This window comes from Phalacrocorax aristotelis, chromosome 34 (assembly GCF_949628215.1).
Source record: "Phalacrocorax aristotelis chromosome 34, bGulAri2.1, whole genome shotgun sequence".
NCBI classification, from domain to species: domain Eukaryota; kingdom Metazoa; phylum Chordata; class Aves; order Suliformes; family Phalacrocoracidae; genus Phalacrocorax; species Phalacrocorax aristotelis.
The window spans coordinates 203575-230715 of record NC_134309.1 but is presented as its reverse complement, the minus strand read 5'-3'; the positions used below and the strand labels follow the sequence as shown (position 1 = coordinate 230715).

At 69.6% G+C, this 27141-nt stretch overlaps 4 protein-coding genes across 5 annotated transcripts; 1 reads left to right on the top strand and 3 right to left on the bottom strand.

The window, feature by feature from the left end:
- Positions 1 to 22: 22 nt before the first annotated feature.
- Positions 23 to 14232, bottom strand: L1CAM (L1 cell adhesion molecule; the record flags this gene model as incomplete). The annotated part of the gene is made up of 20 exons (XM_075076679.1): positions 14153 to 14232; positions 11730 to 11836; positions 10917 to 11022; positions 10655 to 10842; positions 10038 to 10160; positions 9386 to 9556; positions 8520 to 8631; positions 8198 to 8382; positions 6076 to 6207; positions 5260 to 5403; positions 4435 to 4546; positions 4188 to 4354; positions 3254 to 3413; positions 3053 to 3177; positions 2715 to 2816; positions 2227 to 2424; positions 1763 to 1833; positions 1063 to 1288; positions 396 to 514; positions 23 to 278 (listed from the first exon to the last, which is right to left on the bottom strand). Coding segments are annotated over exons 1-20 (2854 nt in total), but the record flags the coding sequence as incomplete, so codon positions are not given.
- A 961-nt stretch (positions 14233 to 15193) lies between these two features.
- SSR4 (signal sequence receptor subunit 4) lies at positions 15194 to 17413 on the bottom strand. Its single transcript, XM_075076672.1, has 6 exons — positions 16915 to 17413; positions 16588 to 16706; positions 16441 to 16515; positions 16279 to 16368; positions 16098 to 16163; positions 15194 to 15683 (listed from the first exon to the last, which is right to left on the bottom strand). Exons 1-6 carry the CDS (start codon positions 16967 to 16969, stop codon positions 15579 to 15581), a joined length of 510 nt encoding a protein of 169 aa, XP_074932773.1. The 5' UTR covers positions 16970 to 17413; the 3' UTR covers positions 15194 to 15578.
- Positions 17414 to 17455: 42 nt separating this feature from the next.
- On the top strand, positions 17456 to 21897 carry IDH3G (isocitrate dehydrogenase (NAD(+)) 3 non-catalytic subunit gamma). 2 transcript variants are annotated; one of them, XM_075076671.1, is made up of 12 exons: positions 17456 to 17775; positions 18387 to 18428; positions 19097 to 19194; positions 19289 to 19401; positions 19476 to 19536; positions 19927 to 20059; positions 20364 to 20497; positions 20564 to 20666; positions 20734 to 20880; positions 21287 to 21381; positions 21584 to 21644; positions 21746 to 21897. In XM_075076671.1, the coding sequence occupies exons 3-12, from the start codon at positions 19169 to 19171 to the stop codon at positions 21824 to 21826; spliced, it is 954 nt and encodes a 317-aa protein (XP_074932772.1). In that variant the 5' UTR covers positions 17456 to 17775; positions 18387 to 18428; positions 19097 to 19168; the 3' UTR covers positions 21827 to 21897. The 2 variants fall into 2 exon arrangements, with proteins under 2 accessions (XP_074932772.1, XP_074932771.1); XM_075076670.1 differs by having other exon boundaries at positions 17685 to 17873.
- Positions 21898 to 21899: 2 nt separating this feature from the next.
- On the bottom strand, positions 21900 to 26774 carry SRPK3 (SRSF protein kinase 3). The gene is made up of 15 exons (XM_075076678.1): positions 26508 to 26774; positions 25931 to 26049; positions 25702 to 25810; positions 25528 to 25615; positions 25346 to 25433; positions 25109 to 25215; positions 24303 to 24462; positions 24104 to 24196; positions 23866 to 23993; positions 23282 to 23519; positions 22999 to 23096; positions 22771 to 22878; positions 22622 to 22691; positions 22341 to 22433; positions 21900 to 22126 (listed from the first exon to the last, which is right to left on the bottom strand). The coding sequence occupies exons 1-15, from the start codon at positions 26678 to 26680 to the stop codon at positions 21942 to 21944; spliced, it is 1857 nt and encodes a 618-aa protein (XP_074932779.1). The 5' UTR covers positions 26681 to 26774; the 3' UTR covers positions 21900 to 21941.
- Between the last annotated feature and the right edge of the window lie 367 nt (positions 26775 to 27141).

Sequence of the window (27141 nt, the reverse complement as noted above, 5' to 3'; positions counted from 1 at the left end):
GGTTGTTGGGGGTCCCCTCCACTGGGCTGGGGGGCTCCAGGAGGGTCCTCACCTCCCTCGGGGGTGTCGAAGCGGATCTCGTCGCTGGGGGGGCCGTCCCCCCGCCCGTTGAAGACGACGACCTGGAGGCGGTAGCGGCTCCAGGGGCGCAGCCCCCCCAGCAGCACCCCGCTGGCCTCGCCGAGCACCGTCAGCACCCCGGGGTGCACGCCGGGGGGGGCGGCGGGGGCCTGCCGGCGCACCCGCTCCCCCACCCAGCCCTCGCGCCAGTACAACACCTGGGGTGGGAGTGGGGGGCACGTCAGGCAGTGGGGAACCCCCCACGCTGCCTCGGCGCCCCCAAACCGCCCCCAAAACCCCCAGCCCCACCGTACCCCCAACCCTGCCCCCCTTACCCGAAATCCCCGGAGGTGCCCACGCAGGTCTCGGGGGGTCCCCGCCAGGCTCCAGCGCACCCGCACGCTGGTGCTGTTCAGGATCTCCACCCCCACATTTTCAGGGTACACCAGTGGCACTGGAGAGGGGGATCATCAGTGTGAGCCCCCCAAACCACACACTGGGGGGGTGCAAACCCCCGCAGGACCCCCAATATGGGCCTCCCCTGAGAGACCCCTGGATAGAGGCCCCTCAAATTGAGGAGCCTCCAATCTCACCCTTAATATGTTAGTCCCACAGGGGACCCCCAAAATGTACCCCTAGATCTGGGTCTCCCACTCTGTGACTCCCTGCAGCCCAGATTCGGGGTCCCCCCACCCTGGGGTCTCTCAGCACCCCCAATTCTGAGAATCACCGCCCACCCCGGAGTCTCTCCACCCCCAGAATTGGGGACCCCTGCCTTGGTGTCTCTCAGCACCCCTAGGTTTGGGGTCTCCCCAACTTTGGGTCTTGCCACCCCCTGATTTGGGTCCTCCCCCACTGGGGGTCTCCCAGCACCCCCAGATTTGGAGCCCACCTACCTTGGGGTCTCTCTGCATCCCCAGATTTGGGGCCCTCCCCCCCGAGGGTCCCTGCCCACACAGGTGCCCCCCACCCGCACGGGGGGTTTGGGGGTCCCCGACTCACGGTCCTCTCCCGAGTAGCCGACGATGACGGGGGGCTCGGGGCCCTTCCCGGCGTCATTGACCGCCTGCACGCGGATCTCGTAGGGGCTGAAGGTGGGGGTGCCCCCCACCACGACGGGGGGGCCCCCCACCGTCTCCTCGCGCCAGCGGCCCAGCGCCGGCTCCAGCGCCCGCCACTGCACCCGGTACCGCACCTCGGCCGCGTTCCACTCCCCCGGCGCCAGCGGCTGCGGGCAGGGCCTCAGCACCCCGAACCCCAACCCCCCCGGCCCCCCAAACCCGCTCAGGCCTGGCGGGACCCCCCAGCTCCCCCATGACACAGGGACCCCCCCCCCCAAACCTGCCCCACATCCCCCAGAACCTGGCCTGACACAGAGGACCCCCCCCCAACACCAGCTCTGGGCCTCTCTGACCCCCCCAAACGAGCCCTAAGTGAAGGGATACCCCCCCCAAACCCCCCCCCCCCACCCCAAACCTGCTCTGAGCCCACCCAAGTACCCCAGAGTCCCCCAAGTCTTCCCTGAGACCCCCAGAGCCCCCCAACTCACCCCAAGTCCCCTCCCAACTTGCCCCACATCTTCCCAACCCTCCCCAACCTGCTCCAGCCCCCCTCCAATCTCCCCCAAAGCCCCACTGGGGTCCCCCAGCCCCCCAGGCTGGGCTCCCCATGCCCCCCCCAGCTCCCCACAGCCCCCTGGTACCTGCCAGGTGATGACCAGGTTGTTGGTCTCGTTGCCTTCACCCTTGACTCCCCCAGGGTTGTGCTCGGGGGCTGGGGGGAGAAATCAAGGCTCAGAGACCCCCCACCAAATTCCTACAGACCCTTTGGGGGGCCTCAGAGACACCCCCCAACCCCTTTGGGTGGTCAGTACTGTTGGATGTGGGATATCGAGGCGTGGGGATAGCGTTTAGGGTCCCCCTGGGGGATCTGGGGTCCCTTTGGGGGGGGTTCATGGTGCCCAGGAGCATTTGTGGGGTGTCTTACCTGGGGGGATGGGGGACAAAGGGGTTTTGGGGTCCCCAGGGTGCCTGGGAGGCACTTACGTGCCAGGGGGTGACAATGGGGCTTGGGGGGTGGGTTGGTGGCCCCCAGGCAGAATTTGGGGGCACTCACCAGCAGGGGGGGTGGAGATGGGGGTGTTGGTGTCCCGGGGGGGGCACTCACCGGCAGGGGGGGTGGAGATGGGGGCGCTGGGGGCGCTGGGCTCCCCCCGGCCGTAGGCGTTGGCCGCCAGCACCCGGAAACGGTAGCGGCCGTAGGGCGAGAGGGTGAGGGGGACCCAGGGCTGCTCCCCCGGCACCGTCAGCCGCTCCACGAAGCGCCCGGGTGTGAAGATGCCCTCCTCCTCCTCCACCACGAACTCTGGGGAGGTGGGTTAGGGGTGTCCCCAAATCCTCACCATCTCTGCCCTCCTCCTCCTCCTCCAGCCCTGACACCCCAGGACCCTCCCTGAACGCCAGGAGAGCCCTGAAACCCTCTGGTTCCCCCAAACCCCTCAACCCCCACCCATGACTTCCAAACCACCCCAAGACCCCACCCCCCCCAGACCCTCCTCAGCTCCCAACAGCCTCAAACTCCCCCCCTGTCACCTCCAGATCTCCCTCAGTCCCACCCTGGAGACCCCCAGGACCCCCCCCTAGATCCCCTCTTACTCTCCACGGGGCTGTTGTGCTCGTCGCCCGGGGTCCAGGTGAGCCGGACCTGGCGCTCACCCACCTCCAGCACCTGCAGCTCCCGCACAGGGCCCGGCCGGCCTGGGGGGGCCGGAGCAGTTAGTGGGGGGCAGTGGGGCACATCTGGGGGAACTGGGGAAGAACTGGGACCACTGGGGCAGAACTGGGGGTAACAGAGGCGTAGCCAGGGCAGAACTGGGGTAAATGGAGGCAGAACCAGGGCAGACCCAGCCATGGGCGCAGCGGCACCCCGGGAGGATTTGGGGGGCCCCCACAGCAGGGTCCCGCACCCTCTCCAGGGTTTAGGGGGGACTCACCCACGACACGGAGCTGCGCCTCGGCCTCGACGGCGTCCAGGAGGGTCCAGGCGCGGCAGGAGAAGGTCCCCTGGTCAGAGTAGTCCACCCCGGCCACCGTCAGCGTGTCCCCGGTCAGTGAGTACCTGCAGGGAGGGGGTGGGCGCCATCAGCCGCCCTGGGGGGCCACAGGGACCCCCCAGACCCCCCCAGACCCCTCACTTGTCGCTGTCGGCCGTCTCACGCAGCAGCTGCCCGTCCCTGCGCCACTCGAGGCTGCGGGGGGCCAGCCCAGGGTCGAAGGCGGCCACGCAGCGGAAGGTCACCGTCTCCCCTTTCTTCGCCGTCGTGCTCTGGGGGGGCACCTCAATCCGCGTTGCCGCTGCCACCGGTGGCAAAAGGTTAACGAGGCGGGGGGCAAGGGGTGCTGGGAAGCACTTGGGGGAGCCCTGGAGTGCTCTGGGGGTCCCAGGAAAAATCTGGGGGAAACTCAGGGGTCTCTGAGGGTCCCAGGAGGTATCTGGGAGGGCTCAGGGGGGTCCCAATGAGAATATAGGAGTCTCAGGAAGGATTTGGGGGGCACAAGAGGGCTCTTGGGGATGCCAGGAAGGATTTCGGGTGACTCTAGGAGATCCCAGAAGAGACCTGGGGGGGCTGGAGGATCCCAGGAAGGATTTGGGGGACCCTGGAGGGTTCTTGGGGGGCCCCAAGAAAGACATGGAGGGCCTGAAGGGGCTGGGGGGGGAGTCTCAGGAAGGATGTGGGGGTCTCAGGAAGGATGTAGGAGCCTCAGGAAGGATTTGGATGGCACAGGAGGGCTTGGGAGGGTCCCAGGAGACTCTGGTGCATCCCAGGAAGGATTTAGGGATCCCTGGGAGGGTCTGGGGAGAACTGGGAAGGGTCTGGGGGAGAAGGAAGAGCTCTGAGAGGCCCCCCAAAAGGATTTAGGGTTCCCTGGGAGGCTCTGGAGAGTCGTAAGAAGGGTCTGGGCGAGACTGGAGAGCTCTGGGAGGGCCCATGAAGGATTTAGGGGGTCCCTGTGGGGGCTCAGAGGGATCCCAGGAAGGATTTGGGTGTCTCAAAGGTGCTCCAGGGCAATACAGGGCATTCCAGCGAGTCACCAAGTGACCTGGGCAGTCCCGGGGGGTCCCGGTACCTTTGACGTCGAGGTGGGCGACGACGCTGGCGTTGCTGTGGGCGTTGTGGGCCCGGCAGGTGAGGAGGCCCCCATCCCCCCGTGCCACCGGGCCCAGCCGCAGGGTCCCGTTGGTGAAGACGAAGGCCCGGTCGTCCTGCAGGGCCGGCTCCAGCCCTGGCGTCAGCCTGGTGGGGAGCGGGGCAGAGGGTCGGGGAGGCACCGGGGGTCCCGGGGGCCTGGGAGTGGGCCGGGGGGGTGGCCTTACCACTCAACGGTGGGCGCAGGGGCCCCGAAGGCCCAGCAGTGCAGGAACACTGTCTGGTTCTCCACCACCGCGTACGGGGTCTCATCCGGTGTCAGGATCTTCACCGGCAGCTCTAGGGGGGGTGCGGGGCAGTGAATGGGGTGCCCGGCCCCCCCCGAGCCCCCCAGCATCCCCCCCTTCCCTCCCAGGACATGGAGGCAGCCCGGGCCGTCGCCATGGCAACAGGTACCCCCGGTTGCCAGAGGCGGCCATCGCCATGGCGACAGCTGCCCAGCAGGGTTGCTGTGGGAGCAGCGATTGATAAGGCTGGTTGCCATAGCAACCATCTCCCGGCTGGGTTGCCATGGTGACGGGTAGGTGAGGGGCCTGTTGCCCGGTCGCCGTGGCAATGGAGGGGGTTGCTATGGGGCGGGGGGGGGGGGAGCACCATCGCCGTGGGGCTGGTTGCTAAGGGGTTGCCAGGGAAGGGTGTCACCCGAGGACGGTTGCTGGGGGGGATGGTTGCTGGGGAGACCCGGTTGCCATGGGGATGTGGTTGCCGTGGGGGATGTGGTTGCCGTGGGGGAACCGCATCCGTGGCCGGGGAACACCATCACGCGGGGATGCCGTCGCTGGGGCGACGCCATCGCCGCGGGGACGGTCGCCAGGAGGATGCGGCTGTAGGGGGGACGCCGTCGCCACAGGGACGGTTGCCAGGGGCAGCCTGTTGCTGTAGGGATGCGGTTGCCCGGGGGATCCGGCTGCAGGGGGATGCGGGTGCCCGGGGAGGGGTTCCCGGTGGCCGGCGGGGGGTTCCCAGTGCCCAGGACCCCGCTCCCCACGCACCCACGACGTAGACGAAGGCGTTGGCCAACAGGCGCCCGTGGCGGTTGTGGGCCTCGCACTGGGCCACGAGCGTGTCGTTGGGCTCCAGGCGGGACAGCACCAGCGCCCCGTCCCGCACCACCCGCCGGCCGGCCCCCGGCACCTCTGCAACGGGCAGGGGTGAGGGCACCCGCGGGACCCCAGCACCCCCTGGGGACCCCCACTGCCCCCAGGGGTGCCCGGCCGCCCCCCGGGGACACCCACACACCCCCACTGGGACACCCGCACACCCCCGGGGGCCCCCAGCATCCCCCCTGGGACAGCCACACACCACCACTGGGGACACCGAGCACCCCCAGGACCCCCAGCACCCTCCCGGGGACCCCTACACACCCCCTGGGGACCCCCTCCTCCTCCAGGGACACCCAGCAGCCCCCCAAAGACCCCCACCACCTCCCTGGGGACTCTCCCACACCCACAGGGACCCCAACACCCCCGCAGGGACCCATGCCCCCCACAGGGACCCCCACACTTTCCCCCACAGACCCCCACATGCCCTCTAGGACCTCCACCACCTTCCTGGGGATCTCCAGCCACCCCCTGAGACCCCAACACCCTCACAGGAGCCCCAATATCTTCCAGAGAGCCCCCAAACCTCCCAGGGACCCCCCCCAGAGACACCTACACCCCCATCCAGCCTCCAGGGACCCCAATAACCCCACCCCAAAAAGCCAGAGGCACCCAAAGGGCCTCGATCCCTGACCCCAGGGCCTCGACGCACCCCTCCAGCCCCCGCAACCCCCCAGGACCCCGCCACCCCCCGAGGCGCCCCCCTACCCTCGATGGGAACCCCATTGAGGCGCCAGGTGACGTGGGGCCGGGGCTTGCCCTCCACCACACAGTCCAGCCGTGCCATCTCACCGGGGCCGAAGACCCCACTCTGGGGGCGTCGCACCCAGTACGGGGCCGCTGGGGGGGTGGGGTGTGTCAGGGACCCGCCGCTGCCCCCCAGCTCCCCCAGACCTGCCCCACTGCCTCCCAGTATCTCCCACTGCCCACCCCAGCAGATCCTGCTTGCCCCTGGTCCGAAGCCCAGTGCCCCAGTGCCACCCCAATGCCTCCCATTGTCTCCCCACTGTTCCCAGTGCCCCCCCCAGAAGATCCCAGTGTCTCCCAGTGTCCCCAGCACCCACCCCGGTGTCTCCCAGTGCTCCTACCTTCCACCCCTGTGCCTCCCAGCATCCCCAGTGTTCCTCTGTGCCTGCTAGCACCTCCCAGCACCCACACCAGTGCCCCCCCAGTGTCCCCAGTACCCATGCCAGCGGTTCCCCAGTAGTCCCAGTGCCTCCCAGCCACCTGCAGTCCCAATCCCAGTGCCTCTGCCCACTTCCCCGTGCCCCAGCACCTACCTGAGCAGATCCCAGTGCCTCTCAGTGCCCCTATCTCCCACCCCAGTGCCCCCAGCTCCCACCCCAGCAGGCCCCAGCACCCCCAGCACCCACCCCAGCAGGTCCCAGCGCCCCCAGCACACCCAGCACCCACCCCAGCAGGTCCCAGTGCCCCCAGCTCCCACACCAGTGGGTCCCAGCACCTCCAGCTCCCGCCCCAGCGCCCCCAGCACCCCTAGCTCCCACACCAGTGGGTCCCAGCACCCCCAGCTCCCACCCCAGCACCTCCAGCTCCCGCCCCAGCACCCCCAGCTCCCCCAGCTCCCACACCAGCGGGTCCCAGCACCTCTAGCTCCCACCCCAGCGCCCCGAGCTCCCACCCCAGCGCCCCCAGCACTCCCAGCTCCCACACCAGCAGGTCCCAGCATCCCCAGCTCCCACCCCAGCACCCCCAGCTCCCACACCAGCGCGTCCCAGCACCTCCAGCTCCCACCCCAGCGCCCCCAGCTCCCACACCAGCGGGTCCCAGCGCCCCCAGCTCCCACACCAGCGCGTCCCAGCACCTCCAGCTCCCACCCCAGCTCCCCCAGCTCCCACACCAGCGGGTCTCAGCATCTCCAGCTCCCACCCCAGCGCCCCCAGCTCCCACACCAGCGGGTCTCAGCACCTCCAGCTCCCGCCCCAGCGCCCCCAGCGCCCCCAGCTCCCACACCAGCGGGTCCCAGCATCTCCAGCTCCCACCCCAGCGCCCCCAGCTCCCACAACAGTGCCCCCAGCTCCCACACAAGCGCGTCCCAGCACCTCTAGCTCCCACCCCAGTGCCCTCAGCACTCCCAGCTCCCACCCCAGCACCCCCAGCTCCCACCCCAGCGCACCCAGCACCCCCAGCTCCCACCCCAGCACCCCCAGCTCCCACCCCAGCGCACCCAGCACCCCCAGCTCCCACACCAGCACGTCCCAGCACCTCTAGCTCCCACCCCAGTACCCCCAGCTCCTGCCCCAGTGCCCCCAGCACCCCCAGCTCCCACCCCAGCAACCCCAGCACCCCCAGCTCCCACCCCAGCACCCCCAGCTCCCACACCAGCGGGTCCCAGCTCCCACCCCAGTGCCCTCAGCACTCCCAGCTCCCACCCCAGCACCTCCAGCTCCCGCCCCAGTGCCCTCAGCACTCCCAGCTCCCACCCCAGCACCCCCAGCTCCCACACCTGCAGGTCCCAGCACCTCCAGCTCCCACACCAGCAGGTCCCAGCACTCCCAGCTCCCACCCCAGCAGGTCCCAGCTCCCACCCCAGTGCCCTCAGCACTCTCAGCTCCCACCCCAGCGCCCCCAGCTCCTGCCCCAGTGCCCCCAGCACTCCAAGCTCCCACACCAGCGCGTCCCAGCACCTCTAGCTCCCACCCCAGTGCCCCCAGCGCTCCCAGCTCCCACCCCAGCACCCCCAGCTCCTACCCCAGCAGGTCCCAGCTCCCACCCCAGTGCCCCAGCACTCCCAGCTCCCATGCCAGTGGGTCCCAGCACCCCAGCTCCCCCAGCACCCTCCCCAGCGGGTCCCAGCACCCCCGCGCCGTACCCTCGACGGTGACGAGGTGGCTGTGGCGCGCCTGGCCCTGGCTGTTCTCGGCCACGCACTCGTACTCGCCGTCGTCCGCCTCCTCCACCGCCCGCAGCCGCAGCGTCTTGTTGAAGTTCTCCAGCGAGGCCCGGCCCCGCGGCAGGGGCCCGTTCAGCCGCTGCCACCGCACCGCCGGCGTGGGGCTGGGGGCCCGCGTCACCAGGGGGGCCGGGACCCCCCCCCGGCCCCAGGCCGGCCCCGGCATCCCCCCCAGCCCTGCCTCGGCACCCCAGGGACCCTCCCCATCACCCCCAGCCCCCCCAGGCCCCCCCAGACTCACAGCCCCTCGGCAATGCACTCGAGGATGAGGGTGCCCCCACGCAGGGCAACGTGGGGGGGCTGCGGGTCCTGGGGTACCACGAGCCGGGGTCGGCGAGACTGCACCGAGTTACCTGGGGGGGGAAAGGGGTTGGTGGTGGCAGGGGGCACTCCCAGAGACCCCCCCATACACCAAGGGACAACCCCCAAGCCCCAGGGATATCCCGTACACCAACAGTCCCCCTCACCAGCCCCAAGGCCCCTCCCCATATTTCTGAGGACCACCCCCGGGCCCTCTTTGTACCCATAAGGACCCCCTATTCACCAAAGGACACCCCAAGAGGCCCCCTCATACTCCCAAGGAACCCCCCAGGGTCCCCTTGTACTCCCAAAGACCCCCTCACGCATGAAGGAACCCCCCCAGAGCTCCAGCGATGCCCCATATGCCAGCAGCCCCCTCCCAAGCCCTCCATACTCCCAGTGACCCCCTCATGCACCAAGGGACCCCAGAGAGAACCCCCCCAGTGCATCCTCCAAAGAAGGGGGGGGTCTCCAGGGGGCTTTTTGAAGGGGGGCCCCAAGGTGGGGCAGCTCTGGGGGATTGAGGGGGGAGAACCCAAAGTGGGGTCATCTCTGGGGGGCCTCCATGGGTTGGGGGGGCTTCTGCTGGATGGGGCAGTTTTATGGGTGCTGGGGGGCCATAGGAGAGTTTTAGGGGGGAATTTAAGGTGGGGTCCCCTGGAAAGGGTGCCATAAAAGTGATTTGGGGGGCTGCCATAGGAATGACTCGGGGGGTTAGAGGGTCCCTAGGGGAGCTGGGTTGCGGGGAGGCTCCAGGGGCAATTCCGGGGGTGGTGGGGGAAGCTGGGGTCCTGCACCCCCACGCACTGGGGGCGACGCGGAGGTCGAGGGGCTCCTTCTGGATGATGGTGCGGGGCCCCAGGTAGTGGGCGTGGCAGATGTAGTCAGGGTGGCTGTCGCCCACCAGCGTGTTGGCGAAGTAGAGGAATCCGTCCTGCCCCATGCTCACCCGCGCGTCCTGCGCAATGTGCACGATGCCTGGGGGGCACACGGGGCGTGTCAGGGGGTCCCCGCTGCGCCAGGCCCCCGCCCTGCCCGTGGGGGGGGCAGGGAGCGGGGAAACAGTGGGGTCCGGGGTGCAACAGGGTGCTGGGAGGGTGATGGGGTGCAGCGGGGGTCAAGGGGAGCCAGGGGATTATTGGGGGGCAAGGGGTATCAGGACCCCAGGGGTGATGTGGAGTTGGGGGGGTGCAATGGGGTTGGGGAGTGCAATGGGGTGCAGGGGGAAGCAGGGAGGTCCCAGATGCTATGGGGTGTCACAGGCGTTATGGGGGGGGGGTGTGTGTCCCATGGGGTTTGGGTGGTCACAGGGTGATCGGGGGGCCCCAGGGGTGCAAAGAGGATTATGGGGGTGCCAGAGCAGTATGGGGGTGCAGCAGTGTGAGGGGATAGGGGGTGCAGGGGGAACTGCGTGCAAGGGGTGCAAGATCAGCCCGCATCCATGCTGGGGGTTGCTCACGGCTGTTGAGCCAGTAGATCTTGGGGGGCACGGCACTCTTGGGGGGGTCACAGGGCAGCACCACGGGGTCCCCCTCCTCCACCTCCACCGGCGTCACCTTCTCCTTGGGCCACTGCGGCGTGTCTGGGGACCACAACGGCTGGGGGGGCACCGGCGTCCAGGGGGGAGCCCCCAAACCAGCCAGGGATCCCCGGGTCTGGGGAGGTTCCCCCTGCCCCCCCCCCAAACAAGCCATGGACCCCCACATCCAGGGGTTTCCCCTGCCCCCCCAAACCAGCCAGGCACCCCAGCACCTGGGCTTTGAGCGAGGGATCGTGGCAGGGAAATCAGGGTGGAGGGGATCTACGAGGACCCTGTGGGATCTGGGGGCTCCCAGGGGGATTTTAGGGCACCCCTACGGGGCTCTGGGGGGATTTTAGTGGACCATCAGGGAGGTCTGGGGGGATTTAGAGGATCCCAGAGCAGCTTTTGGGGATTCGGGGGGGTTTAGGGGACTGCCAGGGCTGGTTTTGGGTCACCCAGGGGGGATTTGGAGGGGCCCAGGAGGGGGTGGCGGCTGCCCAGGGGGACGCCGGGGGGCCCTGGGGTGCCCGGGGGGTGTGGGGTCCCCCTCTCACTCTCGGCGATGACGCGGGCCTCGAGGGAGAGCGCGGTGCCCAGGGCGTTGGCGGCGAAGCAGCGGTACCGGCCCTGCAGGCGTCCAGCCAGGCTGGCGTTGATGACCAGGGTCCCCGCGCCCGGGGCCACCGTCACCCCAGGGTGCTCCTCGGGGATGAAGGGCTCGTCCTCCCGTGTCCAGCGGTACCTGCGGGTGGGGCGTCACCGTCACCGCGGGGGGGTAGCGGGGGGGGACACTCGGGGCGCGGGGGGGACACTCACTGGACCGGGGGGTTGCCGGTGGCGGCACATTTGAGGACGACGTCATCGCTGGGGAAGACGACGAGCTGCTCCGGGGGCTGCTCTGTCAGCTCGGGGGGCTGCAGGACTGGGGGGGGTCATGTCAGCGGGTGGGACCCCCGGTGACACCCCAGGACTCCCCCAGGGTCCTCATAGTGCCCTCAGGACCTCCCCCCCTCCAGGGACCCCTCCCCAGAACCACAGGGACCCCAGGAGCCCCCCCAAAGACACCTGGGGACCCCAGACCCCCAACAGACTACCTGGACACCCTCCAGGGATGCCATGAAGACCCTCCTGGATGCTGGACAACACCCTGGCGATCTCAGAGACTCCCCTGGAGAACCCAGAAGCCCTCCCCAGGCCCCACAGAGACGGCCAGGGTCCTCAGAACCACCCAGAGGCCCCCCCAAGACACACCCCCCGGGACCCCAGAACCACCCAGAACCCCCCTGCGATGCCCCCAGACTCACGCTCGTGCAGACCATCTGCACCATCCCGGGGGGCAAGGGGGAGGGAGAGACACAGCAGTGAGCGGGGGGCTCCCCCCGGGTGCGTGGGGCCACAAGGCCCTCATCAGCGGCCGTGCGAGGGGTCCTCGTGCGAGGGGTGCTCGTGTGAGGTGGGCAAATGTGCAAGGGGCTGAGCGTGCAAGGGGTCGTCGTGCAAGCGGCTGAGCGTGCAAGGGGTCATTGTGCACTGTGGGGTGAGCGTGCAAGGGGTCGTCGTGCAAAGGCGCAGGTGGCCCTCGTGCAAGCGGCCCTCGTGCAAGCGTGCAAGACCCCCCGCCCCACTCACACTCCGGGGGGATGGTGATGGCGGTGCCGGGCCCCCCCAGCACCAGCAGCAGGAGGAGGCCGAGCCCCCGGGGCAGAGCCATGGCCGGGGCGGGCGGCAGCGGGGGCCTGGGGAGGGGGGACACACAGACGGGGTCACTGGGGGGACCCCGGCCTCGGGGAGCGGGGGGTGGGGTGTCAGCCTCCCCCGGGGGAGCCAGGCGTCCGGGACAGCCCCCCCCCCCCCCCCAAGCTCCATTGTGTGGCGGCCACCGCCTCCCCTCCCCCCCCACGGATGCGCCCGTTACCATGGCAACGGCTAATGAGGGAACCTGTCACCTTGGCTCGGGACCCAGGCGTCCGAGCGACCCCCCCCAGCACCCCCCTCCGTCCCTCCCTCCCTCCCCTCCCCCTCCCGCAGGGGACGCAGGCGTCCGAGGGCCCGCCCTCCCCCTCCTTCAGCACCCTGGACAGGGGACCCAGGCGTCCGGGACAGCCCCGCCCCCCCCCCCGGGGGGACCCAGGCGTCCGGGACAGCCCCGCCCCCCCCCCCGAGGGGACCCAGGCGTCCGGCCCCCCCGGGATGGGCCCCGGGGCGGAAGCGGGGGCGGCCCCGGCGGGAACAAGGGTCCCTTGTTGACCCCGCATTCCTTGGGGGGGGTGGGGGGGCGGGAGGGGTTGGGAGGGACCGGGCTATGACACCCCCCCCCCCCAGAAGGGGACCCAGGCGTCCGGGTGCTGCAGGTGGGGGGAGGGGCGGGCCCGAGGCACCTGTAGGGAAATGACCGGGATCGTGGGGGGGACGTGTGACCCCCCCAAAGGGATCTAGGCGGCCGGGCCTCCCCAGCCCCACGGCATCCTCCAGCCCCGGGGCCCGTCACGGCGGCGGGGGGCGGCCGTGGGGTGACGGGGCGGGGGGGCAGCTGTCACGGCCGGTGACATCGTGTGCCGTGTCCCCCCCTCCCCGCACACGCGTGTGCTGCACACGGGCCCACCCCCATCCCCCATCGCTCCCCCCCCCCGCCGGCCCCACCCATCTGTTGGACGCGGGCCGGGATCCTATGGAGACCCTATAGAGCCCACCCCCGAGCCCCTTGGCCTCTTAGGGACCCTATGGAGATCCTACAGAGCTTCCCCAGAGGTCCCTGTCCCCATAGGGACCCCATAGAGACTCTATAGAGCCCGCCCAGCCCCATGGAAAACCCGTGGAGACCCTATAAAGCCGCCCAACAGAGCTCCCTGGCCCTACAGACACCCTATAGAGTCCCCCAACAGAGCCCTCTGGCTCCATAGAAACCCTACAGAGCCCCAAACAGAGCTCCCTGGCCCCATAGAGCCCCACAGCAGACAGCAGGGACCCCCACCCAGAAGCAACTGGCCCCATAGGGATACCCTCACCCCCCTCCCTGCTCGGCTTCAGCCCCATAAAGACCCCCTCGACAGCCCCCCCCCCAGCCACGGCCCCTCAGAGCCCATATAGGGCCCCTTTACCTCAGCCCACCCTCGCAGAGCCCCCTCCCCACAGGCACCCCACTGCCTCAGCCCGGACCCACAGGGACCCTACAGAGCCACCTTTACCTCAGCCCGGACCCACAGGGACCCTATAAAGCCACCTTTACCTCAGCCCGGACCCACAGGGACCCTATAAAGCCACCTTTACCTCAGCCCGGACCCATAGCGACCCTATAAAGCCACCTTTACCTCAGCCCTGGCCCCTCAGCACCGCCCACCCCAGGGAGCTGCAGCCCCTCCATGCTTCCCGCCTCGGGGGGGACCCCAGAACCCGCTCCCTACAGAGCCCCCCTCGCCTCAGCCCAGCCCTATAGAGACCCTGTGGAACCACTTTTACCTCAGCCCAGCCCCATAAACATCCTACAGAGCCACCTTTACCTCACTCCCGGCCCCATCGAGACCCTATAGAACCACTTTTACCTCAGCCCAGCCCCATAAACATCCTACAGAGCCACCTTTACCTCACTCCCGGCCCCATCGAGACCCTATAGAACCACTTTTACCTCAGCCCAGCCCCATAAACATCCTACAGAGCCACCTTTACCTCACTCCCGGCCCCATCGAGACCCTATGGAACCACTTTTACCTCAGCGCAGCCCCATAAACATCCTATAGAGCCACCTTCCCCTCAGCCCATCCCCACATACACCCTACAGAGCCACCTTTTTACCTCACTCCCGGCCCCATCGAGACCCTATGGAACCACTTTTACCTCAGCCCAGCCCCACAAACATCCTCTGGAACCACCGTCCCCTCAGCCCATCCCCACACACACCCTACAGAGCCACCTCTCCCTCAGCCCCGGCCCCTCCGCCCTTCCCGCCCCACGGAGCCGCAGCCCCTCAGCGCGGCCCCAGCCCGGCCCAGCCCCGCCGGGGTCCCCCCGCGGCAGCCCCCCGGCTCAGCCCCCCCCGGCTCAGCCCCCGGCCCTACCTGCTCGCACCGCTCCCAGCTCGGGGCTGCGGCTGCCGCGGGGCTGACATAATCCGCCCGCAGGCCCCGCCCACCGCCGGGACGGCCCCGCCCCCCTCACCGCCCCGGACACGCCCCCCGGACACACCCCGAGCCATCAGTGGGGCGGGGGCGCCCGGACGCCTGGGTCCCCCCACCGGAGTGGGTGTGGGGTCCAGACCCCGAGAGGCGGGGAGTAGGGTGGGGTTGAGACCTCCCGGAGGCCTGGCCCCCCCCCGGGGTGTGTGTGTGTGTGTGTGTGGTAATGGGAGACCCCCTGATGCTTTGGTCCCCTGTAGGGGGGAGGGGGGAGCCCCCCCAGATGCCTGGGTCCCCCATGAGGGTGAACAGGAGTCCCCCCGGATGCCTGGGTCCCCCATGAGGGTGAACAGGAGATCCCCTGGACACCTGGGTCCCCATTGGGGGGAGCAGGAGCCCCCCCCCAGATGCCTGGGTCCCTTTTGGGGGAGGGGGAAGCCCCTGCCCCGGACACCTGGGTCCCTTCTGGGGGGATGGGATCCCACCCTGGACACCTGGGTCCCCATTAGGGGGAACAGGAGCTCCCCCCAGATGCCTGGGTCCCTTTTGGGGGATGGGATCGCCCCCTGGTGCCTGGGTCCGTGTTGGGGGAAGGGGGAGCCCCCCCAGACACCTGGGTCCCCTCCCAGACACTGACCCCCCACTCCCACTCTTTCCCGGCAGTCAGACCCTGGCAGCCACCCAGGGGATGATGGGAAACACACACCCCCCACCCCCCCCCCCTGCGGGAGGAGCCAGGAATGGGGTGGAGGGGGGCTCACCCCCCCTCCAGGGGACCGAGGCATCTGGGTGGCCCCCCATAAACAGGACCCAGGAACCCCCAACCTGCCCACTCCCCCCAGCATGAGATCAGTCCGCTTTGTCACTGGTGACATCACCCGTGTCTGGAGCTGGGCGTGATGTCATCAGCCGGCAGGGAACAGCCCAGACGCCCGAAGCCCTGCTGGGATAGGGGGTGGGACCCCCAAAACAGACACAGGGAGATGGGAGGGAGATGTTTATTGAGGCACAGCCAATGGGGAGGCGGCCTTGGGGACGCTCCCTGGGCAGGAATCGTGGGGAGACCCTCAAGACCCCCAGTTGTGGGGGCTAAGGGTAGCCTCCCCCAGTCTCGGGGCTCCCCCATGCTGAGGACATCCCAAACTCAGGAGTGGCTCCCCCATTTTTGGGGCCCAGCCCCAACCAGCCATTCCCATTTGGCGGGGGTGGGTCCTTCAGCCCCACCCCAGAGCACCCCCACTTTTGAGGGCCACCCCAAAGCATTTTTTCTGGCATGGGACGGGTGGGGGCAGTTTTAGAGGTGCCCCGCTCCCCCCAGGACTTGTGTAGCCCCTTGAGGGGCGGTGTTTGGGGGTCACTTTTGGGGGGCCTACGCCTGGATGCTGCTCTTGGTGCTGAACGCCAGGTAATAGACGACGAGGCCAATGGCGGCTGCCACCACCTCCGTTGACACCCAGGGACCATTCCAGGCGCCCTGCCGAGATGATGGGAGGGTCACAACTGCCCCCCAAACCTCCTCAGCACCCCCCAAACCCCCAGGGGTGTACCCAAACCCTGCAGGGTTCCAGGAGCTACACACCCATCCTCAAAATCTGCCCCACAATCCCAGTGATGCCCTGCCCCCCACCCCCAAACACCCCCCTCAAGACCCTGGGGAACCCCTACCCCCCCAGGACCCCCAAACCCCCCTTCCAAGAGGAGAAGCAGCCCCAGCACCCCACCCCAGCAACACCCTTGGGTCATCTAAAGACTCTCCAAGATATCTCAGTCACCCCAGTTTCTGCCCAAAACCCTGTGTGCACTCCCAGTCCCCTCCCACATGCAGACAGAGCTGTTGCAAAGGACATCCCCAGATCCATGGGGGACCCCCAAACTACCCCCTACTCACCCGATGGTCCACGTTGACGGTGAAGAGGGGCCGGATGCGGGAGACATCCTCATTATTGCGCTGAGCCTGGGAATGTGGGATGGGGAGAGGGAGAGAAAAGGGGGTTCAGCGCTAGGCTGGGGGCACCACACGGGGACCCCAGCTACAGGGGGACCCTAGCCACAGGGCAGGGAGGACCCACCTTGCGTAAGGCACTGTATGACTCCTCATCAAAGAACTTCACCTCGTAGGTGCCCGACTGAGCGCTGCGGTGCTCCAGGCTCCAGGAGACCTACAGGGATAGGAGGAGGATGCTGAACCCCCAAACCCCGCCGCAACCCCTCCCCGGGGACCCCGACCTCACCTGGTAGCGCCCCACGTCCTGCCCCCGGGTGACAGGGAACTGCTTCCCGTTGACGTCGGCGTAGAGGACCACATTCTGCGGGGAAAGGGCGGCAGTGAGATGCAAGGGGGCAACCCCAGCACCGCCCCCCACGCCACGGGGACTCACCTGGGCGCCGTTCTTGCAGGCCAGCGAGATCTCCACCACGAAGACGCTCTCGGAGGAGATGACGGCATCCGAGGTGGTGTAGTACGAGGGCACGATGGTGGGCTCGGGGCACGGCTCGCCTGCGGGGGGCCGTCAGGACCGCGATGTGCCTCAGGAGCTCCCACCCCCCGGCCCCTCACAGACCCTAGGATTCCCCCCCCATCACGGCCCCTCACAGACCCCGGGACCCCCCTCAGCCCCTCACAGGCCCAGGGACCGGCCCCCCGCGACTCTCCAGGCCCCGGGTGGCCCGGACGGCCCACCCCGGCCCGCCAGGCCCGCCCGTACCTGCGGCACCGAGCACCACCGCCAAGAGACCGACTAGGACCACCAGGACCGCCATGGCTGCCTCCAGCACCGCCCTCCCACCACGGACCCTTTCCCGACGGCCAATCAGCGACGCCACCCGCCGCCGCCGCGCCCAATCAGCCCCCGGGGGAGGGCCGCCCCGCGCCCTGCGGCCAATGAAAAGCGCTCTTTTCCCCTTCGCGGGCGCCCGCCCTGAGCTCGACGTGGCCCTCCTGTCGCAGCTTGGTGGCGGGGCCAAGAGGTGCGCATGCGCAGAGCCGGCGGCGGCCGGACAAAATGGCCACTGCGACTTATGTGGCGCGGGGAGGCGGTGCCAGGAAAGGCGCGGCCGCGCCCTGGCGCATGCGCAGCGCGCCAGCAGCCAGCCCTTTGCCTCGGCGTTCCCACGGCAACCGCCGCAGGGCGGCGGTCCGCCTCTGCCCGCCGGTTTCAGTGGGGTTTTTTTCGCTCCAAAACAGCGATAAAACGGCTGGGGAAAGGGCTCCGGGGATGGGGGCTGCCGGGCCCCTGTTAAAATGGCGGGCGCCTCCGCCTCTACCGCGCGCCGCCTAGAAAGCGCGGGCGGGGCCGCCCTGCGCATGCGCGACCGCGCCACACCTCCCAAGCACAAAATGGCCGCCGCGACTTTTACGGCGCTGCCGGTGGCGTGAGAGAAAGCCCGGGGCGGGGTGGGGAGAGACAGGAAGTATCGCGAGATCTCGGCGCCGTGCCAGCCCCGTCCCTGGGCCGTGCCGACATCTCGCGAGAAGAGGCGCGGCGGCTACCGCGGCGAGCGGCCATGGCGGCGGTGCTGGCAGCGGCGCGGCGACTCCGGGTACCGGCCGTGCTGGGCCGCGCCCGGTGAGTGCTGGGGCGGCGGGATGGCCCTACGGCCCCACCGCGCCCCTGGGGAGCTGGGCGGCGGTGGCGGACTGCTGCGCTCTGATTCGCCAGCTCGCGTGCGTGTGTGGGGGATGCGCGGGCGGGCTACGGCAATCTGATTGGAAGCGGCGGGGCGGGGGGCGGGACTAGCTGGCAGGCGACTCTGGTTTTGGTTGGCTGCCGCTGTGGAGCCGCCTGGGCTATCGAGTGGTGATTGGCTGTGCGCCGAGCTAGTGGGCGGGCCAGGGCAGCGGTCTCCTCGCTGATTGGTTGATATTTCTAGGGGAGGTTGGTCCGTGTGCCTGAGCCGCTGGGCGGGGGGGGGAAGTGTCGGCTGGGTCCTATTGGGGGCTTCTATGACCCTTTGCGGGGGTGGTCCTGGGTCCCTTGAGGGGGGGTGTCGAATCTTGGGTCCCTTATGGGTGGTCCTGGGACACTTAACGGGAGCTCCTGGGTCCTTTGAGGGCGGGATGGCTGGTCCTGGACACTTAAGGGGATGGCTCTGGGTCTCTTTGGGGGTCCTGGGTCGCTTGCCGGGGGGGGGGAGTAGGACCCAAGAGCTCAGGCTGTCACTTCCACCCGCACCCCAGGCCTGGATTTCCCACGATGCCGAGCGGCGCCACCTCCCACCCGTAAGTGCCCTGTTTTTGGCGGTGATCTTCCCCTGAACCCCCAAAACCCGGGGCCCTCTAACACTCGTGGGGGGGGGTGCAGGGAGCGGGGCCACAAGGCCCCCTCTATCCTGGGACGGGGGGTCCCCAACCCCACCCTGTCCCCTCTCAGGGGTCAGGGGGAGGCTTGGGGGCCCCCCCCCTTGGCCTCTCCACTGAGGCTGGGGCAGGGTGGGGGCTACGAGACCCCCGCCTTGGGGTGGGGTGTGCTCACGGGGCTGCCAGCCCCCAACCCCATGTTCAGGGCTGGCATGGGGGGAGTGCGGTGTTCCTGCTGTGTGGATTGCGGGGATGGGTTCGCGGGGCCCTGGCGTGGCCCAGGGGGGCTCTTCTCCCTCTCACCCCGCTCCCCGATTGCCGGCACCATGACTAACTGCCCCCATTTCTCCCCCGCGCTACGGCCGCCCGCCCCCGCAGCAGCCCAGCATCGTGAGTATGGCCAGGCTGGGGGGTGGGAACCCGGGGGGGACCCCAAGAGCATGTGGGGAGGGGTGGGGGGGTGTGTGCATGGGTCTGCATGGAGGGTGCCTGGGTTCCCCAGGTAGGGGCTGGGGGAGGTGGGAGGGCAAGGAGGAGGGGGACGGGGGGGCTTGGATGCCTGGGTCCTCACCCCCCCGGTGTCCCCACAGCCACCCCCCGCCAAGTATGGGGGCCGCCACACCGTGACGCTGATCCCCGGCGATGGCATTGGCCCCGAGCTGATGCTGCATGTCAAGGAGGTCTTCAGGTGGGTGTCCCCTCCTTGCCCCCACCCCGGCGGGGACCCAGGCATCCGCATTTGCCACCCCCGGGACCCAGGCATCTGGGTTTGCCGCCCCCAGGCACGCCTGCGTGCCCGTGGACTTCGAGGAGGTGCGGGTCAGCGCCGAGGCGCCCGAGGACGACGTGCACAACGCCATCATGGCCATCCGCCGCAATGGCGTCGCCCTCAAGGGTGAGCGCGGGGCTGGTAACCGCCCCCCCAGGGGCTTGGGGACACCCTGACCCCTGTCTCCGTCCCCTCCTCAGGGAACATTGAGACCAACCACAACCTCCCGCCCAGCCACAAGTCCCGTAACAACCTCATCCGGTGAGAGCCAGGGGCTGCTGGGAGAGATTGGGGGGCACTGCAGGGGGGGCCTGGGAGAGACTGGGGGGCACTGCGGGGGTCGTTGGGAGAACTCAGAGCTATAGAGCCACTGGGGTGGGAAGAAGTGGGGGATGCTGTGGGGCCCTGGGTAGGGGGAACTGGGCGCTGTTGGGGTGAGGGGGGTGAGGGGAAGTGAGTGGGGGGACTGGGATGGACTTGGGGGGACTGGGAGGCACTGGGAGCTATAGAGCCACCGGGCTGGGAGGAAGTGGTGGATGCTCTGGGGCCCCGAGTGGGGGGAACTGGGTGCCGTTGGGGTCAGTGGGGTGGGGGGAACTGGGAGGGGTGTGGCCGGGGGCAGAGCCTGACCGGCGTGTCGGGGCGCGGCAGCACCAGCCTGGACCTGTACGCCAACGTGATCCACTGCCAGAGCCTGCCGGGGGTGGAGACGCGGCACCGCGACATCGACATCCTCATCGTGCGCGAGAACACCGAGGGCGAGTACAGCAGCCTGGAGCACGAGGTGGGCCACGCCCCCGGCAGGGGGGCTCAGGGCGTTGCCCCTGTACACCACCCTGGCCACGCCCCCAGCCTGGTGTGCTGGCAGGGACACGCCCTGTGGGTATTAGCCACACCCCCTCAGGAGATCACTGTGCCCCACCTATGGGCACACTGCCTTGGCCACGCCCCCAGGCAACAGCCATGGCCCCACCCAGAGGGAACCGCCTTGGCCACGCCCCCTGGGATGGCCCCACCCCTACACGGGCCCCACCCCCATGGCCAGCAGCCCCCGTGGCCCCGCCCCTGACGGCCCCGCCCTCCCGCAGAGCGTGGCAGGGGTCGTGGAGAGCCTCAAGATCATCACGGCCGGTCGCTCGCGCCGCATCGCCCACTACGCCTTCCGGCTGGCCCGCGCCGCCGCCCGCCGCACCGTCACCGCCGTCCACAAGGCCAACATCATGTGCGTGCGGGCTGGGGGGCGGGGCGGGGCGGGGCAGGGCGGCGCCCACTGACCCCCGCCCCGCAGGAAGCTGGGGGATGGGCTGTTCCTGCAGTGCTGCCAGGAGGTGGCGGCCGAGTACCCCGAGATCAGCTTCCGCAGCATGATCGTGGACAACACCACCATGCAGGTGGGCCCCGCCCCGCCCCGCCCTCCCAGTGCCCCCAGTGCCCCCAGTAACCCCTCCCCGCCCCCAGCTGGTGTCGCGCCCGCAGCAGTTTGACGTGATGGTGATGCCCAACCTCTACGGCAACATCGTCAACAACGTCTGCGCCGGGCTGGTGGGCGGCCCCGGCCTCGTCCCCGGCGCCAACTACGGCCACGACTATGCCGTCTTCGAGACCGTGGGTCTGGGGGGGCACCAGGGGGGGTCTGGGGGGCACCTGGGGGTGTTTGGGGGGTTCCTGGGGTTCCTGCAGGGATCTGGGGGGCACCAGGGGGGTCGGGGGTTCCTGGGGGGCACTTGGGGAGGGTCTGGGGGTTCCTGGGGGGCTCTGGGGCTTCCTGCAGGGATCTGGGGGGCACCAGGGGGGTTGGTGGTTCCTGGGGGCAATGCGGGGGGGGGGGGGGATTTGGGGGGCACCAGGGGGGTTGGTGGTTCCTGGGGGGCACCAGGGGCTGGTTACGGCCACCATGGAGCCATTGGGGGCAGCTGGGAGGGCACTGGGAGTGCTGGGCAGCAACGGGGGGCACTGGGCAGGGTGCTTGGCAGGTCCCCCTGGTCACCCTCCCCCCACCCCCGCCCCGCAGGCGACACGTAACACAGGGAAGAGCATCGCCAACCGCAACATCGCCAACCCGACGGCCGCCCTGCTCGCTGCCTGCATGATGCTGGACCACCTCCGGTGGGCGGGGCTATGGCAGGGTGGGGCCGGGTGGGTGGGGCCACGGCTGAGGGGTGGGGCTTGGTGAGGGGTGCCCTGCGGAACTCCCACTGGAGGGGCTGCGTGAGGGGGTGGGGCCTCACCCCTAGGGCAGAGTTGGAATGGGCAGGACACACCCTTGTGGGCGTGGCTTGATGTGGGTGTGGCTCTACCCCTCCCCCAGGCTGCACAGCCACGCCTCCACCATCCGCCAGGCTGTCCTTGCCTCACTGGATGATCCACGGGTAAGTCCCGCCCCCCATCCCTATTTTAAAGGGAATGCATCCCCGCCCCTCCATGGGTGGGGCCACAGCCAGCCCCACCCAACGGCTGGCCCCGCCCCCAGACGCACACGCCTGACATCGGGGGACAGGGCACGACCTCGGGGGCCGTCCAGAGCATCATCTCGCACCTCCCCCGCACCTAGGGGGTCCGGGGCCCCGCCCATAGTGAGGGGCAGGCCCCCCGCCCACCCGGCAATAAACCCATCGGACCGCGCCTCCCGGCCGTGGCACACCTTTATTGGCGTCGCGCGGGCGGGGCTAGGGGCGGAGCCAGGGGTGGCGCAGGCACTGGGCGGCGGTGGCGCGGCGGGCGGGCTCGAAGGCCAGCATCGGGCGCAGGAAGCGGGCGAAGGCGGCGGCCGCCCCCCGCGGCCACTCGTACTTCTCCTGCAGCACCGCCCGCAGCCCCCAGGGCCGCAGGTGCCGGATGTGCCGCAGCTCCCCTGTGGGGCGGAGACAGTGGCTGTGACCGTGCCCACGCCCCGCCCACCCCCGCCCTCAGGCTAGCGGCCACACCCCCTGCGGGCACAGGTTCGTAGCCCCCTGCCCGCGGCATAGCCCCGCCCCAACCCCCCTTTAGCCCTCCCCCACCTCGCCCCGTGCCCCGCCCCACCCTTCCCTGCCAACCTTCGCCCCGCCCCTCGCCCCGCCCCTCACCACGGCGGTTGAAGAACTCGCGGGAGTAGCGCCCGCCCAGCGCCACGTGCCGCGGGATCTCCCCCAGCAGCTCGATCACGTGCGCGATGTGGTCTGGGGGTGGGTGGAGCATGTCAGGCCACGCCCCTTCCTGGCCACACCCTTTCCCAGTGACACCCAATGCCTTCAGCCCCACCCCCATCCTCTTCTCCACCCGCCCCCCAGACCCTGCCCTCTCCCCCAGGACCCCCTCCCCCAAGGCCCTGCCCCGCCCCACAATGCCACGCCCCCGCCCCACCTACCCTCATCCCGGCTGTAGTCCTCCCCTGAGTGGGGCTCGAACAGGTAGTCGCCCGTCGCCAGCTCGAACGCCTGGGGGCAGAGGGGCAGTGAGGGGCCGTGGGGCGCCGTGGGGTGCGCCGTGGGGCTGGCAGCAGGCGGGACCCCTCACCATGCAGGCGGTGCTCCAGATGTCGGCGGGGGGCCCGTAGCCCGCCCCCAGCAGCACCTCCAGGGCCCGGTACTGCCGCGTCTGGATGTCCTCGGTGAAGTGCCGGTGCTGGGCGGGGGTCAGCGCCTCACCCCCTGCTCGGGGGAGCACCCCAAACACCCCTGCCCCCCAAACCACCACCAACTGCTCCCCGGGAAGTCCCCCACCGCCCCCCAGTAGCCCCCTCACCACCCAGCAGCCGTTGCCCAGGTCGGCGATCTTGACGCGCAGCCGTGGGGCACAGCGGGGGTCCAGGGGGTTCTCCTGCCCCCCCGGCAGCCCCCATCCTGCGTGGCGGCAGCAGTGGGGGTGTCAGTGGGGTGCCCCTATACCCCCTTCCCCCCAAGACCCCCCAAGCACACCCAATTCCCACCCAGTCCTCCCCCCCCCCCCCCCCCCCACATCCACCCTCTGCCCTCAATTGCCCCTCACCCCCCCTGAGCCCAATCCCTCCCTCCCCAGTGTCACTGACCGAGGGGGGCGGGGGGGCCCCCCAGAGCCCCCCGAGATGAGGGAGCTGGAGGTGGGGGTGAGGAGGGAGTCAGAGGCAGAGCTGGGGCTGGGGGGGCGCCGGGGGGGGCCCTCCCCTGAGGCGGAGGAGCCCCCCGAGAGCCCATCGCTGGAGCCGCCGGCCCGCAGGGTGTGCACCCCCGAGGAGGATGCGCCGCTGGGGGGGCTGCCCCCTCTGTCGAGGTCCAGCGGGGGTGCCTCTGTGGGGGGAGGTGACCCTGAGACCCCCAAATCCTGGGAGCCCTCCCTGTCAACACCCCAACTACCCCCCCAGAGCTCCCAGGTTTCCCTCCAGCCCTCCCGGGACCCCTGAGACCAGCCTCAGGAGGCCCCCAACCCCCCCCAACCCTCAGGGAACCCCCAAACAGCCCCCAGGGCCCCAAACCCACTGCCAGGACTCCCAAACCGCCCCCAAGGGACCCCCAAAACTATTCTGGGGCTCCTGTCCCCCACCAAGACTCCCAATACCCCTCAGAGGCACCCTAGAGACCCCCGTTATCCCCTCCCCATGCCCCAGGACCCCCCCCCAAGCACTGACCGGTGTCATCGGGACCCCCCGGGGACCCCCCGCTCTCCCGCAGCTGCTCCAGGTCCTGCAGGCGCTGGGCCAGGAGGCGGCTCTGGCGCCGCCGCTGCCGCCGCCGCCGCCGCCGCTGGGCGCGGGAGAGGCGCTCCTGGGCGGCGAAGCAGGGGGGCCGCTCGTACGGCGGGGCGGTGGGGGCACCGCGCGCCGGGGCAGGGGGTGCGAAGCGGGGGGCGCGGGGGGCCGCCGGGGGTCACGCACCCGCGGGAGGAGCCGTGCGGGGATGCAGGCGCGTGCGAGGAGGCGTGCGAAGCGGGGAGACACTCACGGGGCCGTCCTGGGGCACGGAGCTCACTGCGAGAGAGCAAAGGGGGGCCCGAGGGGGTCAGGCAAGGCCCCCCGTGGGGGGTCCCAGGCGTCGGGGTCCCCCCCCAGGCGGGGCCAGGGGGGCCGGGGGTACCTGCGCTCTGGGGGGGGCTGGCCCCCCGGGCCCAGCGTGCGGCCTCGGCCGCCAGCTGCCGCACAAAGGGTTCCCCGACGCGCAGCAGCACGTTCTCGGGTTTGATGTCAGTGTGGATGATCTTGCACTTGGTGTGCAGGTAGTCCAGCCCCTCCAGCACCTGCGCCCCAAGGCAGAGGAGCACCCCCAAATCGGGGGGGGGGTGCACGCTGGGACTCGGGGTGGGGGGGCAGCAACCCTCCCTCACGCCATTCCTGAGGGCCGCTGGCACCCCCCAGCACAAGAATTGGGAGGATATTGGGGGGCTGGGGGAGTTCTGGGGCTCGAGGGAGGACATATGGGGTCCCCATGGGGATATTTCGGGGTCTCAAATGGATATTGGGGTACAGCAGATTTAGGGGGGGCTCTAGAGAGAGTGCTCAAGTCTGTGTGGGCACACAGAGGGGCCCAGAAAGGATAACAGGGGGCCTAGGAAGGATGTTTGCGGTCCCCATGTGGACCTGGGGGAGGCCATAGGGACATAAGGGGGCTGCAGGGGACTTGGGGGGGTCTAGGGGGGATGCTTTGGGGTCCCTGTGTGGATCTGTGGGAGCCCACAGGGACATTGGGAGGATTTGGGGGGACTCTAGGAAGGACATTCGGGGACCACATGTGGGGATGTGGGTGGTGGCAGAGGGATGGGGGGCATTGGGAGGGCTCTGGGCAGGAGCTGGGGGTCTCACAGGGATATGGGGTGTCTGGGGGCAGCCCAGGGTCTCCCCTGGGAGGTGGGGGGATGTGGGGGGATGCAAGGGGGCCCCCCGCACCTGCCGCACGATGCTCTTGACACAGGGCAGGGGCAGCCCCTGGTAGTTGGACTTGATGATCCAGCGCAGGAGCTGGTGGCCCAGCACCTCCAGCACCATGCACACATCTCGGGGGGTCAAGGAGCACCCGCACGCCTGGGACCCCCCCTCGGGGTGACGGGCGTGGGGGCCCCCTACCCGGGACCCACCCCGGGGAGGAGGGGGCACCACCAGACCGTGGGGTTCCCAGAAGGATACGGACGCCGTTGACCCCCGAGATCTTGAAGTCGTCAATGAGCTGCACAATATTTTCCCGCTTGGGGTCGCTGGGGTCCGAGTCGCGGACCTGGGGGGGGCAGGGGGGCAGTTATGGGTGGTCGGAGGGGCCACGGGGGGGAGTTAGGGGGTCCCCGGTTTGGGGGGGGTCCAGGCATGCTCACGCATTTCAGCAGCTTTATCTCATCCAGGGCCGTCTCGGTGTACTGGGGTGCACTCTTCACCACCTTCAGTGCCACAAACCGCTTCCGCCTGCCGAGGGGACCTAGGAGTCCAGGAGGGGCCCCCCCAAACCCAACCCTGCCCAGCACCCCCCGGGGGAGTCCCAGGGCGCTCACCGAATGTCCCAGCAGAGCCAGACGGTGGAGAAGTGCCCCCAGCCCAGCTTGCGCACCACGTGGTAGCACCCATTGAAGAGGTCCCCGATCCGCACGGGGTAATACCCGCCTGGGGGGGGGGGGGGGGGGGGGACGGGACATGAGGGAAGGGGGACTAAGTCTGGCATCCCGGTGCCTGGGGGCTCCCCTCACCCTGCGCCATGGACCCGGGCGTCCAGGCGGCCCCCACCTTTACAGTAGTCCCGGGGGTCCTCCTGCTCCCCTTCATCAGAGCCCAGGAGCCCCTCTGACAGCAGAGGCAGGGGAGGGGGCGTCTCTGGTGACACATCCTTGGGGGGGCTGGGGGTCCTGAGGGGGGGAGAGCCAGGCTGGGAACGCAGGTGTCTGCCCCCCGCCCCAAGCCAGGCCCCTTAGGGGTCTGCCCCATGCCATGGGGGCCCATAGGGTGGTCCCAGAGGGGGAAAGGTGAGGTGGGGTGGTCCCAGGAGAGTGCCAGGAGCTCCCAGAGCCCCCCGGGACAGAGTGGGGGGAGGTGCGAGGCATTCTGGGACATCACCCCCCTGAAATAGAAATGACCTCACGGCCCCAGGCACCACGGGGTTAAAAATAGCCCTGGCAGGGGGAGGGGTGGCCCTGGAAATGTGCCCCCCCACCCCCAGAAGGGGGGCTCTGCTTGTTCCCCCAGGGAACAAGAACACCCCAGAAGCTCCCCCCCACCCCAACAGCCAGTCCTCCCCACCGCCGAAGGGTCACGGGGGGCTCTGGGGAGATCGTGACCCTGCTGCCCACCCCCTATCCCCCCTCACCGTGGGGGTGGTTTCTGTTTTTTGTCCTTTTTGCGCTTTTTCCTTCTCTTGCCTGGATCTGCGGGGGGTTGTCGGGGGGTCATGGGGGGACCCTGCACCACAGGCCCCCCCATGCTTCCCCCAGCAGAAACCCCCCGTATTCCTCCCCAGTCCCAAGCCACAGCTTCTCCCATCAAATCCCCCCCGGGACCCCTCGGTCCCGGAATCGCCTGTTTCCTCCCAGAAATTCCCTCGGAACCCCTCAAAACCCACTCCCCGGACGCCCCCCCGCCCTCCCCGGATGCCGGGACCCTCACTTTGCCCTCAGAAAACGGCCCGAAACGCCTCAAATGCCTTCCCCGTACCCTCTGTGTCCCTCCCCCGCCGCCAGCCCCCCGGTTTTCCTCACGAACCCCTTCGGGACCCCCCCCCGGACCCCCAGATCGCGGGACCGCCAGTTCTCCCTCACGATGCCCGTCAAACCACCCCCCAAGACACTCGACGCCCACCCCCAGCCCCTGGCTGTGGGACTTTCCCCTCACAAACCGCCCCCGCCCCCCCCCCCCGGGCCCGCCGTTTTCCCCCCGCAAACCGCGTTTCCCCTCATCGATCCTCGCGCCCGCCGCCGCCGCCCCCCCGCGCAGCTCCATGGTGC

Coding starts and splice junctions, on each gene's coding strand:
- SSR4 (XM_075076672.1), bottom strand. CDS start 16,969: ATGGCGGTCCTGGTGGTCCTAGTCGGTCTCTTGGCGGTGGTGCTCGGT. Junction 16,516..16,587: donor CCTGCAAGAACGGCGCCCAG/GTGAGTCCCCGT, acceptor CTTTCCCCGCAG/AATGTGGTCCTCTACGCCGA. Junction 16,369..16,440: donor AGGACGTGGGGCGCTACCAG/GTGAGGTCGGGG, acceptor CTATCCCTGTAG/GTCTCCTGGAGCCTGGAGCA.
- IDH3G (XM_075076670.1), top strand. CDS start 17,796: ATGGCCCTACGGCCCCACCGCGCCCCTGGGGAGCTGGGCGGCGGTGGC. Junction 19,195..19,288: donor CATGTCAAGGAGGTCTTCAG/GTGGGTGTCCCC, acceptor TGCCGCCCCCAG/GCACGCCTGCGTGCCCGTGG. Junction 20,667..20,733: donor TGGACAACACCACCATGCAG/GTGGGCCCCGCC, acceptor CCCCGCCCCCAG/CTGGTGTCGCGCCCGCAGCA.
- SRPK3 (XM_075076678.1), bottom strand. CDS start 26,680: ATGGGAGAAGCTGTGGCTTGGGACTGGGGAGGAATACGGGGGGTTTCT. Junction 24,197..24,302: donor CAGCCCCCCCCAGAGCGCAG/GTACCCCCGGCC, acceptor GCTCTCTCGCAG/TGAGCTCCGTGCCCCAGGAC. Junction 22,434..22,621: donor GGACTACAGCCGGGATGAGG/GTAGGTGGGGCG, acceptor ACCCACCCCCAG/ACCACATCGCGCACGTGATC.